This window comes from Nerophis lumbriciformis, linkage group LG11 (genome assembly GCF_033978685.3).
Source record: "Nerophis lumbriciformis linkage group LG11, RoL_Nlum_v2.1, whole genome shotgun sequence".
NCBI classification, from domain to species: Eukaryota; Metazoa; Chordata; class Actinopteri; order Syngnathiformes; family Syngnathidae; genus Nerophis; species Nerophis lumbriciformis.
The window spans coordinates 54,188,359-54,205,827 of record NC_084558.2 but is presented as its reverse complement, the minus strand read 5'-3'; the positions used below and the strand labels follow the sequence as shown (position 1 = coordinate 54,205,827).

Below are 17,469 nucleotides of genomic sequence, written 5' to 3'. Positions count from 1 at the left end.
ACCACGGTGCCTGGAGAGCTCTCTGTGCACAAGGTAACGCTTGATTTAGTTTGTGTCCAACATTTACACTCGCACAATTCAACATGTCTGAAAAGGAGCAGGAAGAAGCAGAGTCTAGTTATTCCCACTCAGCAATGACTGATATTCTCTTCACTTCCTGTCTATTTACCATTTAGATAATAATACATGATTAGGTTCAGAATAAATGATATCAGACATTGTGCTATTTGTTTCAATTAATACATGAATACATTTAGGATGGATGATATCAGACACTGTTCTATTTGCTAAAAAATGTAATACTACTATATTTCTCAGGTAATAATACATTCAGGATGAATGATATCAGACACTGCTATTCGTACAAAAATAGTGCATGAATAAATTCAGGATAAATTATTTCAGGCATTGTGCTTGTTAAAAAATAATACATGAATAAATTCAGGATGATTGATACCTGTGCCATTTGTTAAAAAATAAGACACAAATACATTCAGGGTCAATAATATCAGACATTGTTCTATTTGCTTAAAAAAAGTAATTCTACAATATTTGTCAGGAATTAATACACTCAGGATAAATGATATCCGACACTGTTGTATTTGCAAAAAAAAAATACAATACTACAATATTTGTCAGGTAATAGTAAATTCAGGATAAATGATATCAGACACTATTAGTTGAGAGCTAGTACATGAATACAGTAAATTCGGGATAAATGATATCAGACACTGCTATTAGTTCAGAACTAGTACATGAATACAGTAAATTCAGTATGAATGATATCAGACTCTGCTATTAATTGAGAAATTGTATATGAATACCCTGCGATGAGGTGGCGACTTGTCCAGGGTGTACACCGCCCGATTGTAGCTGAGATAGGCTCCAGCGCCCCCCCGCCACCCCAAAGGGAATAAGCGGTAGAAAATGGATGGATGGGTATATGAATACAGTAAATTCAGGATGAATGATATCAGACACTATTAGTTGAGCAATAGTACATGAATACAGTAAATTCAGGAAGAATATCAGACACTGCTATTAGTTGAGCAATAGTACATGGATACAGTAAATTCAGAATAAATGATATCAGACACTGTTATTAGTTGAGAACTAGTACATGAATACAGTAAATTCAGGATAAATGATATCAGACACTGTTATTGAGAACTAGTACATGAATACAGTAAATTCTGGATGAATGATATCAGACACTGTTATTAGTTGAGAACTAGTACATGAATACAGTAAATTCAGGATAAATGATATCAGACACTGCTATTTGTTGAGAACTAGTACATGAATACAGTAAATTCAGGATCAATGATATCAGACACTGCTATTAGTTGAGAACTAGAACATGAATACAGTAAATTCTGGATGAATGATATCAGACACTGCTATTAGTTGAGAACTAGTACATGAATACAGTAAATTCTGGATGAATGATATCAGACACTGTTATTAGTTGAGAACTAGTACATGAATACAGTAAATTCAGGATGAATGATATCAGACAGTTAGTTGATAACTACTACATGACTACATTAAATTCAGGATGAATGATATTAGACACTGTTAGTTGATAACTAGTACATGAATACGGTAAATTCAGGATAAATGATATCAGACACTATTAGTTGAGTACTAGTACATGAATACAGTAAATTCAGGATAAATGATATCAGACACTATTAGTTGAGAACTAGTACATGAATACGGTAAATTCAGGATGAATGATATCAGACACTATTAGTTGAGAACCAGTACATGAATACAGTAAATTCCAGATGAATGATATCAGACACTGCTATTAGTTGAGAACTAGTACATGAATACAGTAAATTCAGGATGAATGATATCAGACACTGTTATTAGTTGAGAACTAGTACATGAATACAGTAAATTCAGGATGAATGATATCAGACACTGCTACTAGTTGAGAAGTAGTACATGAATACAATAAATTCAGGATCATTGATATCAGACACTGTTATTAGTTGAGAACTAGTACATGAATACAATTAATTCAGGATAAATGATATCAGACACTATTAGTTGAGAACTAGTGCATGAATACAGTAAATGCAGGATGAATGATATCAGACACTATTAGTTGAGAACTAGTACATGAATACAGTAAATTCCGGATGAATGATATCAGACACTGCTATTAGTTGAGAACTAGTACATGAATACAGTAAATTCCGGATGAATGATATCAGACACTGTTATTAGTTGAGAACTAGTACATGGATACAGTAAATTCCGGATGAATGATATCAGACACTGTTATTAGTTGAGAACTAGTACATGGATACAGTAAATTCAGGATGAATGATATCAGACACTGTTATTAGTTGAGAACTAGTACATGAATACAGTAAATTCAGGATGAATGATATCAGACACTATTAGTTGAGAACTAGTACATGAATACAGTAAATTCAAGATAAATGATATCAGACACTATTAGTTGAGAACCAGTACATGAATACAGTAAATTCCAGATGAATGATATCAGACACTGCTATTAGTTGAGAACTAGTACATGAATACAGTAAATTCCAGATGAATGATATCAGACACTGCTATTAGTTGAGAACTAGTACATGAATACAGTAAATTCCAGATGAATGATATCAGACACTGCTATTAGTTGAGAACTAGTACATGAATACAGTAAATTCGGGATAAATGATATCAGACACTGCTATTAGTTGAGAAATAGTACATGAATACAGTAAATTCAGGATAAATGATATCAGACACTGCTATTTGTTGAGAACTAGTACATGAATACAGTAAATTCAGGATCAATGATATCAGACACTGCTATTAGTTGAGAACTAGAACATGAATACAGTAAATTCTGGATGAATGATATCAGACACTGTTATTAGTTGAGAACTAGTACATGAACACAGTAAATTCAGGATGAATGATATCAGACAGTTGATAACTACTACATGACTACAGTAAATTCAGGATGAATGATATTAGACACTGTTAGTTGATAACTAGTACATGAATACAGTAAATTCAGGATAAATGATATCAGACACTATTAGTTGAGAACTAGTACATGAATACAGTAAATTCAGTATAAATGATATCAGACACTATTAGTTGAGAACTAGTACATGAATACGGTAAATTCAGGATGAATGATATCAGACACTATTAGTTGAGAACCAGTACATGAATACAGTAAATTCCAGATGAATGATATCAGACACTGTTATTAGTTGAGAACTAGTACATGTATACAGTAAATTCAGGATGAATGATATCAGACACTATTAGTTGAGCAATAGTACATGAATACAGTAAATTCAGGAAGAATGATATCAGACACTGCTATTAGTTGAGCAATAGTACATGGATACAGTAAATTCAGAATAAATGATATCAGACACTGTTATTAGTTGAGAACTAGTACATGAATACAGTAAATTCAGGATAAATGATATCAGACACTGTTATTGAGAACTAGTACATGAATACAGTAAATTCTGGATGAATGATATCAGACACTGTTATTAGTTGAGAACTAGTACATGAATACAGTAAATTCAGGATAAATGATATCAGACACTGCTATTTGTTGAGAACTAGTACATGAATACAGTAAATTCAGGATCAATGATATCAGACACTGCTATTAGTTGAGAACTAGAACATGAATACAGTAAATTCTGGATGAATGATATCAGACACTGCTATTAGTTGAGAACTAGTACATGAATACAGTAAATTCTGGATGAATGATATCAGACACTGTTATTAGTTGAGAACTAGTACATGAATACAGTAAATTCAGGATGAATGATATCAGACAGTTAGTTGATAACTACTACATGACTACATTAAATTCAGGATGAATGATATTAGACACTGTTAGTTGATAACTAGTACATGAATACGGTAAATTCAGGATAAATGATATCAGACACTATTAGTTGAGTACTAGTACATGAATACAGTAAATTCAGGATAAATGATATCAGACACTATTAGTTGAGAACTAGTACATGAATACGGTAAATTCAGGATGAATGATATCAGACACTATTAGTTGAGAACCAGTACATGAATACAGTAAATTCCAGATGAATGATATCAGACACTGCTATTAGTTGAGAACTAGTACATGAATACAGTAAATTCAGGATGAATGATATCAGACACTGTTATTAGTTGAGAACTAGTACATGAATACAGTAAATTCAGGATGAATGATATCAGACACTGCTACTAGTTGAGAAGTAGTACATGAATACAATAAATTCAGGATCATTGATATCAGACACTGTTATTAGTTGAGAACTAGTACATGAATACAATTAATTCAGGATAAATGATATCAGACACTATTAGTTGAGAACTAGTGCATGAATACAGTAAATGCAGGATGAATGATATCAGACACTATTAGTTGAGAACTAGTACATGAATACAGTAAATTCCGGATGAATGATATCAGACACTGCTATTAGTTGAGAACTAGTACATGAATACAGTAAATTCCGGATGAATGATATCAGACACTGTTATTAGTTGAGAACTAGTACATGGATACAGTAAATTCCGGATGAATGATATCAGACACTGTTATTAGTTGAGAACTAGTACATGGATACAGTAAATTCAGGATGAATGATATCAGACACTGTTATTAGTTGAGAACTAGTACATGAATACAGTAAATTCAGGATGAATGATATCAGACACTATTAGTTGAGAACTAGTACATGAATACAGTAAATTCAAGATAAATGATATCAGACACTATTAGTTGAGAACCAGTACATGAATACAGTAAATTCCAGATGAATGATATCAGACACTGCTATTAGTTGAGAACTAGTACATGAATACAGTAAATTCCAGATGAATGATATCAGACACTGCTATTAGTTGAGAACTAGTACATGAATACAGTAAATTCCAGATGAATGATATCAGACACTGCTATTAGTTGAGAACTAGTACATGAATACAGTAAATTCGGGATAAATGATATCAGACACTGCTATTAGTTGAGAAATAGTACATGAATACAGTAAATTCAGGATAAATGATATCAGACACTGCTATTTGTTGAGAACTAGTACATGAATACAGTAAATTCAGGATCAATGATATCAGACACTGCTATTAGTTGAGAACTAGAACATGAATACAGTAAATTCTGGATGAATGATATCAGACACTGTTATTAGTTGAGAACTAGTACATGAACACAGTAAATTCAGGATGAATGATATCAGACAGTTGATAACTACTACATGACTACAGTAAATTCAGGATGAATGATATTAGACACTGTTAGTTGATAACTAGTACATGAATACAGTAAATTCAGGATAAATGATATCAGACACTATTAGTTGAGAACTAGTACATGAATACAGTAAATTCAGTATAAATGATATCAGACACTATTAGTTGAGAACTAGTACATGAATACGGTAAATTCAGGATGAATGATATCAGACACTATTAGTTGAGAACCAGTACATGAATACAGTAAATTCCAGATGAATGATATCAGACACTGTTATTAGTTGAGAACTAGTACATGTATACAGTAAATTCAGGATGAATGATATCAGACACTGTTATTAGTTGAGAACCAGTACATGAATACAGTAAATTCAGGATGAATGATATCAGACACTGTTAGTTGATAACTAGTACATGAATACAGTAAATTCAGGATAAATGATATCAGACACTATTAGTTGAGAACTAGTACATGAATACAGAAAATTCAAGATAAATTATATCAGACACTATTAGTTGAGAACTAGTACATGAATACAGTAAATTCAGGATAAATGATATCAGACACTATTAGTGGAGAACTAGTACATGAATACAGTAAATTCAGGATGAATGATATCAGACACTGTTATTAGTTGAGAACTAGTACATGAATACAGTAAATTCGGGATGAATGATATCAGACACTATTAATTGAGAACTAGTACATGAATACAGTAAATTCAGGATAAATGATATCAGACACTGCTATTAGTTGAGAACTAGTACATGAATACAATTAATTCAGGATGAATGATATCAGACACTATTAGTTGAGAACCAGTACCTGAATACAGTCAATTCAGGATGAATGATATCAGACACTATTAGTTGAGAACCAGTACATGAATACAGTAAATTCCAGATGAATGATATCAGACACTGCTATTAGTTGAGAACTAGTACATGAATACAGTAAATTCCGGATGAATGATATCAGACACTATTAGTTGAGAACTAGTACATGAATACAGTAAATTCCGGATGAATGATATCAGACACTGTTATTAGTTGAGAACTAGTACATGAATACAGTAAATTCCGGATGAATGATATCAGACACTGTTATTAGTTGAGAACTAGTACATGGATACAGTAAATTCAGGATGAATGATATCAGACACTGTTATTAGTTGAGAACTAGTACATGAATACAGTAAATTCCGGATGAATGATATCAGACACTGTTATTAGTTGAGAACTAGTACATGAATACATTAAATTCCGGATGAATGATATCAGACACTGTTATTAGTTGAGAACTAGTACATGAATACAGTAAATTCCGGATGAATGATATCAGACACTGTTATTAGTTGAGAACTAGTACATGGATACAGTAAATTCCGGATGAATGATATCAGACACTATTAGTTGAGAACTAGTACATGAATACAGTAAATTCAAGATAAATGATATCAGACACTATTAGTTGAGAACCAGTACATGAATACAGTAAATTCCAGATGAATGATATCAGACACAGCTATTAGTTGAGAACTAGTACATGAATACAGTAAATTCCAGATGAATGATATCAGACACTGCTATTAGTTGAGAACTAGTACATGAATACAGTAAATTCCAGATGAATGATATCAGACACTGCTATTAGTTGAGAACTAGTACATGAATACAGTAAATTCGGGATAAATGATATCAGACACTGCTATTAGTTGAGAAATAGTACATGAATACAGTAAATTCAGGATAAATGATATCAGACACTGCTATTTGTTGAGAACTAGTACATGAATACAGTCAATTCAGGATCAATGATATCAGACACTGCTATTAGTTGAGAACTAGAACATGAATACAGTAAATTCTGGATGAATGATATCAGACACTGTTATTAGTTGAGAACTAGTACATGAATACAGTAAATTCAGGATGAATGATATCAGACAGTTGATAACTACTACATGACTACAGTAAATTCAGGATGAATTATATTGGACACTGTTAGTTGATAACTAGTACATGAATACAATAAATTCAGGATAAATGATATCAGACACTATTAGTTGAGAACTAGTACATGAATACAGTAAATTCAGTATAAATGATATCAGACACTATTAGTTGAGAACTAGTACATGAATACGGTAAATTCAGGATGAATGATATCAGACACTATTAGTTGAGAACCAGTACATGGATACAGTAAATTCAGGATGAATGATATCAGACACTGTTATTAGTTGATAACTAGTACATGAATACAGTAAATTCAGGATGAATGATATCAGACACTATTAGTTGAGAACTAGTACATGAATACAGTAAATTCAAGATAAATTATATCAGACACTATTAGTTGAGAACTAGTACATGAATACAGTAAATTCAGGATAAATGATATCAGACACTATTAGTGGAGAACTAGTACATGAATACAGTAAATTCAGGATGAATGATATCAGACACTGCTATTAGTTGAGAACTAGTACATGAATACAGTAAATTCGGGATGAATGATATCAGACACTATTAATTGAGAACTAGTACATGAATACAGTAAATTCAGGATAAATGATATCAGACACTGCTATTAGTTGAGAACTAGTACATGAATACAATACATTCAGGATAAATGATATCAGACACTGTTATTAGTTGAGAACTAGTACCGGTACATGAATACAATTAATTCAGGATGAATGATATCAGACACTATTAGTTGAGAACCAGTACCTGAATACAGTCAATTCAGGATGAATGATATCAGACACTATTAGTTGAGAACCAGTACATGAATACAGTAAATTCCAGATGAATGATATCAGACACTGCTATTAGTTGAGAACTAGTACATGAATACAGTAAATTCCGGATGAATGATATCAGACACTATTAGTTGAGAACTAGTACATGAATACAGTAAATTCCGGATGAATGATATCAGACACTGTTATTAGTTGAGAACTAGTACATGAATACAGCAAATTCCGGATGAATGATATCAGTAGGCGTTGTAGATGAAAGAGTATTTGTCTGTAGGGCGTGACCCACGTGGGCTACACCGACCTGCCCAGCCGCCTGCCCACCCAGTCCAGCACGCTGTACTCCAACAACATCACCAAGCTGGTGCGGGCCATCAGTCCTGACAAGGAGAACTTCCACCTGGACGTGAAGGAGGTCTTCGACTACGGCACCATGGACCACGTGGTCAGGGGCTCTGTCGTCATGCAGGTAGGACATGTTGTCATGGCCACCAGGTGGCACCCTCCACCAGTCTTCCTCTCAGGGAATAAAACACACTGGTCACTCCCAAGTTCTTTTGGATGACATACATACACTATATTGACAAAAGTATTTGGCCACCCATCCAACTGATGAGAACCAGGTGTCCTAATCACTAAGCCCGGCCACAGGTGTATCAAATCAAGCACTTAGGCATGGAGACTGTTTCTACAAACATTTGTGTAAGAATGGGCCTGGCATTCTGCATCTTCCTTTTCACAATACCCCACAGATTTTCTATGGGGCTAAGGTCAGGGGAGTTGGCGGGCCAATTTAGAACAGAAATACCATGGTCCGTAAACCAGGCACGGGTAGATTTTGCGCTGTGTGCAGGCGCCAAGTCCTGTTGGAACTTGAAATCTCCATCTCCATAGAGCAGGTCAGCAGCAGGAAGCATGAAGTGCTCTAAAACTTGCTGGTAGACGGCTGCGTTGACCCTGGATCTCAGGAAACAGAGTGGACCGACACCAGCAGATGACATGGCACCCCAAACCATCACTGATGGTGGAAACTTTACACTAGACTTCAGGCAACGTGGATCCTGTGCCTCTCCTGTCTTCCTCCAGACTCTGGGACCTCGATTTCCAAAGGTAATGCAAAATTTGCATGGTTGGGTGATGGTTTGGGGTGCCATGTCATCTGCTGGTGTCGGTCCACTCTGTTTCCTGAGATCCAGGGTCAACGCAGCCGTCTACCAGCAAGTTTTAGAGCACTTCATGCTTCCTGCTGCTGACCTGCTCTATGGAGATGGAGATTTCAAGTTCCAACAGGACTTGGCGCCTGCACACAGCGCAAAATCTACCCGTGCCTGGTTTACGGACCATGGTATTTCTGTTCTAAATTGGCCCGCCAACTCCCCTGACCTTAGCCCCATAGAAAATCTGTGGGGTATTGTGAAAAGGAAGATGCAGAATGCCAGACCCAAAAACGCAGAAGAGTTGAAGGCCACTATCAGAGCAACCTGGGCTCTCATAACACCTGAGCAGTGCCAGAAACTCATCGACTCCATGCCACGCCGCATTAACGCAGTAATTGAGGCAAAAGGAGCTCCAACCAAGTATTGAGTATTGTACATGCTCATATTTGTCATTTTCATACTTTTCAGTTGGCCAACATTTCTAAAAATCCCCTTTTTGTATTAGCCTTAAGTAATATTCTAATTTTGTGACACACGGAATTTTGGATTTTCATTTGTTGCCACTTCAAATCATCAAAATTAAATGAAATAAACATTTGAATGCATCAGTCTGTGTGCAATGAATAAATATAATGTACAAGTTACACCTTTTGAATGCAATTACTGAGATAAATCAAGTTTTTCAAAATATTTTAATTTACTGGCTTTTACCTGTATACTATTATGAAATCTAGGTCTAAGTCAGACCTACATAAAGGTTTTTGTTTCATGTCTCTCCGACCTTCCTAGTGGGAGTTACAGGCAGTCTAGTTTTTTTTTTTCATAGGGGGCGCTAGAGCGCAGTTTTGAGGTTTGGTTTTTTGATAAAAAGTTTTGCCGTATATTACTGATGTGTGTGTAAAATTTGGTGAGTTTTGAAGTATGTTAAGGGGGTCAAATTACAGCGCAAAGTTGCGGAAGAATAATAATAATAAAGAATAAAACCTTACAAATACAATAGGTACTTATGCCATGCGGGCCCTAAATAGAAACAGAAATGGATATCCCAGGAGAGCCCAACTTTGAAGCAATGGATGGAAACAACAATGGACATATATACAATGGAGAAGATAACTGCCTTTATTAATTATAAATTGGAGAAATTTACTTCATACTGGGAAAATTGGGTCAACTATGTCACGCCCCATAAACCTGACTTTAATTTTTCGAATTAGTGATTGTACTGAAAAAACAAAAAAAGGGATTACTCCTTATATGTGTATATGTATGTATGTATATTTATATGTATGTATGTGTGTGTGTGTATATATATATATGTGTATATGTATGTATGTATATTTATATGTATGTATGTATGTGTGTGTGTGTGTATATATATATATATAGATATATATACATACCTGCCAACTACTCCGGTTTTCCCGTAATTAGTACGGTTTTCATCAACCTATTCCGGCTTACGGTTGCAGTGATAAAAAATACGGTTTTTCATTAATTAAATTTTTTTTTTTTAAGTTTTATTCACAAAATCGCGTAACAACAATCACAATCGACACTGCTTCCCGTAACTTCCTATCGAGCCATTCTGAATGCCATGTGCGAGGCTATTTATAGCACCGCTGCCAAGCACGAGGCACCTGTTGCCCATTGTTTCCCAACGAGCGAACGATCATGGAATCAGCCGGAGAAAAATCGCAAACGAGTCTTAAACCGAAAAGAAAACTGCAGTCATTCCGTGAAGAATATTCAAAAGCCTATCCGGGAATAATTATCCGTTCCAAAAAGGGTGAAAACTACGCGAATTGCACCTTGTGCAGACAAGATTTTTCGATCGGACACGGAGGAATTAGCCATGTAAAAGACCACGTTGGGACAAAAAAACACAAGTCTAATGCCGTTGCTAAATTTGGATTTTAGCCACAAAAAGGTAATGACACCAATGTTATCTATTGGAATTGTTTAGTACTGTTATACTGTTAAAAGTGTTTATACTATTTATGCTTTCAAGTCCAAGTTGAAGAAATCTTGTTAAATGTTGACAGCATAACTACCAAAATACAGAAGTATGTCCTTAATATTTTTGCAGTGCTATTTCTGTTGAAAAGTTCAAATGATTACATTAGAGATGTGATGTGCCACTTTTCAAGTGTCTGATGGCTTAAATTCATTTTCATTCATTTTTCATATTTTGAATTCTTTTGAAAGGCTTACAAAAAAACTACATTTGAATTGTAATTCCATGCTATTGACAGGACTATTAATTTTAATGAAGTTATCTTACCATGTTTACAGTATGATAATTGTGATAGAAATGTGAATTTTAGGCACAGAATATTTTTGACAATTGAACAAGGCAGTAGATTATACAAGCTTGGACAGAAAGTTAATAATGACACCAATTTTTTTTAATGGAATTGTTTAGTACTGTTTTACCATTTGTTTACTGTAAAAAGTGTTTATACTTTCAATTAACAAATTGAAGTCTTGTGAAAGGTTGACAGGATAACTGGCATTAATAATAATAATAAATCAAAAAAGTGTTATAACTTGCATCACGTTCAATAATAAATCAAAAAAAGTGTTATAACTTGCATCAAGTTCAATAATAAATCAAATAAAAGTGTTATAACTTGCATCAAGTTCAATAATAAATCAAATAACTTGCATCAAGTTCAATAATAAATCAACAAAAGTGTTATAACTTGCATCAAGTTCAATAATAAATCAAAACAAGAGTTATAACTTGCATCACATTCAATAATAAATCAAAAAAAGTGTTATAACTTGCATCAAGTTCAATAATAAATCAAATAAGTGTTATAACTTGCATCAAGTTCAATAATAAATCAAATAAAAGTGTTATAACTTGCATCAAGTTCAATAATAAATCAAATAACTTGCATCAAGTTCAATAATAAATCAACAAAAGTGTTATAACTTGCATCAAGTTCAATAATAAATAAAACAAAAGTGTTATAACTTGCATCAAGTTCAATAATAAATCAAAAAAAGTGTTATAACTTGCATCAAGTTCAATAATAAATCAAAAAAAGTGTTATAACTTGCATCAAGTTCAATAATAAATCAAATAACTTGCATCAAATTCAATAATAAATACAATAAAAGTGCCACTTTACAAATTGAAGTCTTGTGAAAGGTTGACAGGATAACTGGCATTAACTGTCAAAATAATTTCAAACTATTGAAGTTAGCTTACAGAATAAACATGTCAATCAACCCATATGATTTTTGCTGTAATATTTTTGTTTTGAAAAGTCACTGTGACTGATAGAAAAGTGATGGTTTTAGCAACATTTTAACCTGTCTGAATGCAATCAATCATTTTGCGTCGGAACCCCCACCAGGACTTTGTCCTGGACCTACCGGGGCCTGCGGCCCCTGGACCCTGGCTACTAGGTTTTTCTGATTTCAAAAGTTGGCAGGTATGTGACTATGGGTTAAGAAAGAACACTTCAAATGATGTCATTCTCACAATGCCTAAACTAGGTTTGTGTTTTGGTGCAACATTTGTTGCAGAGACATCAGAATCAGAAAGACTCTTGAAGTATTTCTTACATTTGTTGCATCACGTGACATTGTGCAGGTGTGCCTAATGTTGTGGGTGTAGGTTACAGGATGGACTCTTGGCCTTGCATGCATGGAGGTGACGCCAGGAGTGAAGCATTCCTTATCTTCATCACATCATTGATCCTCATCATATTTTTGGGACTCTTTTGGTGTTTTAATCAAGTCCGTGGGAGATGACTTTCATGTCGGTGAACAAATGGACTAGAGTGGAGTATTTTATCTGTATTTACTTACAGCATATAAATGATGCTTTACAAGTCGTGCCGTCTGATGTCGACGTGTTGGTCTAAAGTTACGGTCATGGGGCGTTGAGGAAAGCCAATATGTTAGTCCAGGCTTAATAAATGTCTTCTACCAGTAATTGCTCTCCTTCGTGTTTATTTGCCTTTCAGAATGGAAAGAACCTCTTCCCGGCTCCTCAGCCCAACAACCTGCCCACCGCCGCGCCCCCCAAGCCCAAGTCTGTCAAAGAGCTGCAAGCCGAGAAGACTTCTCAGGTCTCTCCCTACAGGGCCACGCTGACCTCCGCTGGAGTCTACACTGGAGGTCAGTCCATGGGGTGGGGGCCAAATGTGGCGTTTAGGTGTCAAAGGTGGATGTCCGACAGCACAATTCCTCGCCCCTCGCTGGCATTGTTAGTGAGAAGAGCAATGGCATTAGTAAAAATGACACTAAATTATTTATTTTCATTTGAATTTAAGTTTGTAAAATAATAAAAAAAAAAAAAATGAATATTAAAATGAAAAAATTATTTTAAATTGCATTTGTCTTCGTTTTAATTTAAAAGTAAATACATTTTTAGTGAGAAGAGCATCGCGATGTTTCGATATAATTGTAGTTTTAATTGTTACATTTTTAATATTAATTTAAAATCAATTTTAAATGTTAAATTATTTATTTGAATTTAAATTTAATAAAACATTTTGTGAGAACAGCAATCGCAATAGTAAAAATTAATTTTTTTATTTCAATTTTCAATTACATTTTTTATTTTAATTTTAATTTATAAGTAAAAACATTTTTTGTGAGAAGCGCAATCGCAATAGTAAAAATATGACATTTTGTTTTGATGTAAATGTAATTTTATTACATTTTTAATTTTAATTTAAAATAAAACTAACACTTTTAGTGAGAAGAGCAATTGCATTAGTAAAAATGACACGTAAAATTTAAATTAATTATTAGTAAGAAGAATGATAGCATTAGTAAAAATATGACACTTTTAATTTTTGTATTTTGATTTAAAAAAAATGTTTTTTGATTGTTACTTTTTATTTTTTATTTTAAATTATATCTAATTATATGATTATTTAAATCCATTTTAATTATTTAGTATTTTTCCTATTAATTAAAATTCAAAATTGTTTTGAATTTAAAACAATTAATTTGTTTTAATCTTAATATATTAATTTAAATTGAGAAAATCTGTATTTGATTTTATTTTGAAATTTAAAAATAAATTAATTGATGTTTAGTGAGTAGAGCAACCACATTAATAAAAATGACACTTTTTAAATTTAAACTTAAAATTAATTTTGTTACATTTTTATTTTAATGTAAATGTATGTTAGTTATTAATGAATGACATTGCTTTAGTAAAAATATGACACTTTTAATTTAAATTTAAATTATTAGTTAGAATGATAGCAATGGTAAAAATATTTTTGTAAATTTGTTTTATTTTGATTTAAAATTCAAATTATTTTTTAATTATTTTTTTATTTAAATGTGTTATTATTTCTAATGATATGATTATTTATATACATTTTAATTATAAAGTATTAAAAATTCAAAATTATTTTGAATTTAAAACAACGAATTTGTTTTGATTTTAATATATTAATTTTAATTGAGGAATTTCTGATTTTAATTTCAATACAACATTTTTTTTTAAATAATAGATTTTTAGTGAGGAGAGCAATCGCATTAATAAAAATATGTACACTTTTAATTGCAATTTAAAATTAATTGTAATTGTAAAAAAAATTTATTTAGATTGTAAATAAAAATTATTTTTAATTACTTTTTTTATTTTCCTTTTTATTTATTTCTAATTATATGGTTATTTATGTACCTTTTAATTATAAAGTATTTTTCCTGTAAATTAAAATTCAAAATTATTCTGAATTTAAAACAATGAATTTGTTTTAATTTTAATATATTCATTTTACTTGGGAAATTTCTGATTTTAATTTCATTATAACATTTTTTTTTTAAATAGATCTTTAGTGAGAAGAGCAATCACATTAATACAAATATGTACACTTTTAATTGCAATTTAAAATGAATTGTAATTGTAAATTGTTTTTATTTAGATTTTAAATTAAAATTATTTTTGATTACTTTTTTATTTTAATTTTTATTTATTTCTAATTATATGATTATTTATATAAATTTTAATTATAAAATATTTTTCCTGTAAATTAAAATTCAAAATTATTTTGAATTTAAAACAATGAATTTGTTTTAATTTTAATATATTCATTTTATATGGGAAATTTCTGATTTGAATTTCATTATAACATTTTTGAGGCGGCGACTTGTCCAGGGTGTACACCGCCTTCCGCCCAAATGCAGCTGAGATAGGCTCCAGCACCCCCCGCGATCCCAAAAAGGGACAAGTGGTAGAAAATGGATGGATGGATGGATTTAAAAAATATATATATATTTTTAGTGAGAAGAGCAATCGCATTAATAAAAATATGTACACTTTTAATTGTAATTTAAAATTAATTGTAATTGTTAAAAAAAAAAAAAAAATTGAGTTTATAATAATAATAATCTGTGTTTAATTTTTAATTTAAAATAAATGTAAATGTAAAATTCCTTTTAAATTGAATTTTTTTTTTTTTTTTAGAAAGGACAATAAATTAACATATCTAAATTAACATTTTATTAAAAGAAAAAAAATTAATTTAATTCTGTGACTGGGCTATGTTTTGCATGTGCGTGCAATCGTGCCGGCGGGGAGGTGCGATGCACTTGGGCGTGGTCCAGTGCGCTCACGCTAACCCAGTGGTTCTCAAACTTTTTTTGTCATCCCCCACTTTGGACAAGGGGGAGTTTTCAAGCCCCACCTGGCCCCATCGCCCCAACAGAGCGCTAATGCCAAGCTTTAACATTTTCAAATTTATTGAACATCAAGTTGTATACATTCAAACTCAACATAAAATAACATCAAGTTCAATGATAAATAAAATAACTGTGCAGCTGTGGTACAACTTGCATCAAGTTCAATAATAAATAAAATAACTTCCATCAAGTTCAATAATAAATAAAACAAAAGTGTTATAACTTGCATCAAGTTCAATAATAAATCAAAAAAAGTGTTATAACTTGCATCACGTTCAATAATAAATCAAAAAAAGTGTTATAACTTGCATCAAGTTCAATAATAAATCAAATAAAAGTGTTATAACTTGCATCAAGTTCAATAATAAATCAAAAAAGTGTTATAACTTGCATCAAGTTCAATAATAAATCAAAAAAAGTGTTATAACTTGCATCACGTTCAATAATAAATCAAAAAAAGTGTTATAACTTGCATCACGTTCAATAATAAATCAACAAAAGTGTTATAACTTGCATCAAGTTCAATAATAAATCAAAACAAGTGTTATAACTTGCATCACGTTCAATAATAAATCAAAAAAAGTGTTATAACTTGCATCAAGTTCAATAATAAATCAAATAAGTGTTATAACTTGCATCAAGTTCAATAATAAATCAAATAACTTGCATCAAGTTCAATAATAAATCAACAAAAGTGTTATAACTTGCATCAAGTTCAATAATAAATCAAAACAAGTGTTATAACTTGCATCACGTTCAATAATAAATCAAAAAAAGTGTTATAACTTGCATCAAGTTCAATAATAAATCAAATAAGTGTTATAACTTGCATCAAGTTCAATAATAAATCAAATAAAAGTGTTATAACTTGCATCAAGTTCAATAATAAATCAAATAACTTGCATCAAGTTCAATAATAAATCAACAAAAGGGTTATAACTTGCATCAAGTTCAATAATAAATAAAACAAAAGTGTTATAACTTGCATCAAGTTCAATAATAAATCAAAAAAAGTGTTATAACTTTCATCAAGTTCAATAAATAAATCAAAAAAAGTGTTATAACTTGCATCAAGTTCAATAATAAATCAAATAACTTGCATCAAATTCAATAATAAATACAATAAAAGTGCCACTTTGCAATCTTTGCAAAAAAAAAAAGGAGGAGCTATGCATTTGGCAAGACAGGGCAAGCGACAGCACTTTTCCCCGGGAGAGCCACCTTGCTTCACTGTGAAACAGCACGGCTGTATGATCAGCTCCCATTTCCTCACACAGTGCAGAGAACAGTCGCACTTTCAGTGGTCGTGTTTTGATCAAATTTACCGCGCTCACAACATCTGTTAAAACCTCATTGAGTTCGGGGCTGAGCTGCCTTGACGCGAGTGCTTCCCGGTGAACGACACAGTGTGTGCCCGTCACATTTTTGTTTCTCTGCAGGCGCTGGCTCTGGCTCGACGACCTTTGAGGTGCGAGTCACAAATGTATATATTTGTGTAATTGTGGTCCACACATTAGCCTGCTACCCATCCGCGCGAAAGTTTGTTCCGCTTAGCCCCGCCCCCATTAGTTACTGTTGCTATGTCTGTCAAACTTTCG

General features: G+C 32.3%; 1 protein-coding gene across 1 annotated transcript in view; it reads left to right on the top strand.

Annotated features, from left to right (window-relative positions):
• Positions 1-17,469, top strand: part of nnt (nicotinamide nucleotide transhydrogenase) — a 109,731-nt gene that overhangs the window by 35,305 nt on the left and 56,957 nt on the right. Inside the window, exons 8-10 of the mRNA XM_061966369.1 lie at positions 1-33; positions 8,332-8,523; positions 13,192-13,345. The exon at positions 1-33 is cut by the window's left edge and continues 101 nt beyond it. Coding sequence (XP_061822353.1) covers positions 1-33; positions 8,332-8,523; positions 13,192-13,345 — 379 coding nt within the window. The remainder of the gene's footprint in view (positions 34-8,331; positions 8,524-13,191; positions 13,346-17,469) is intronic.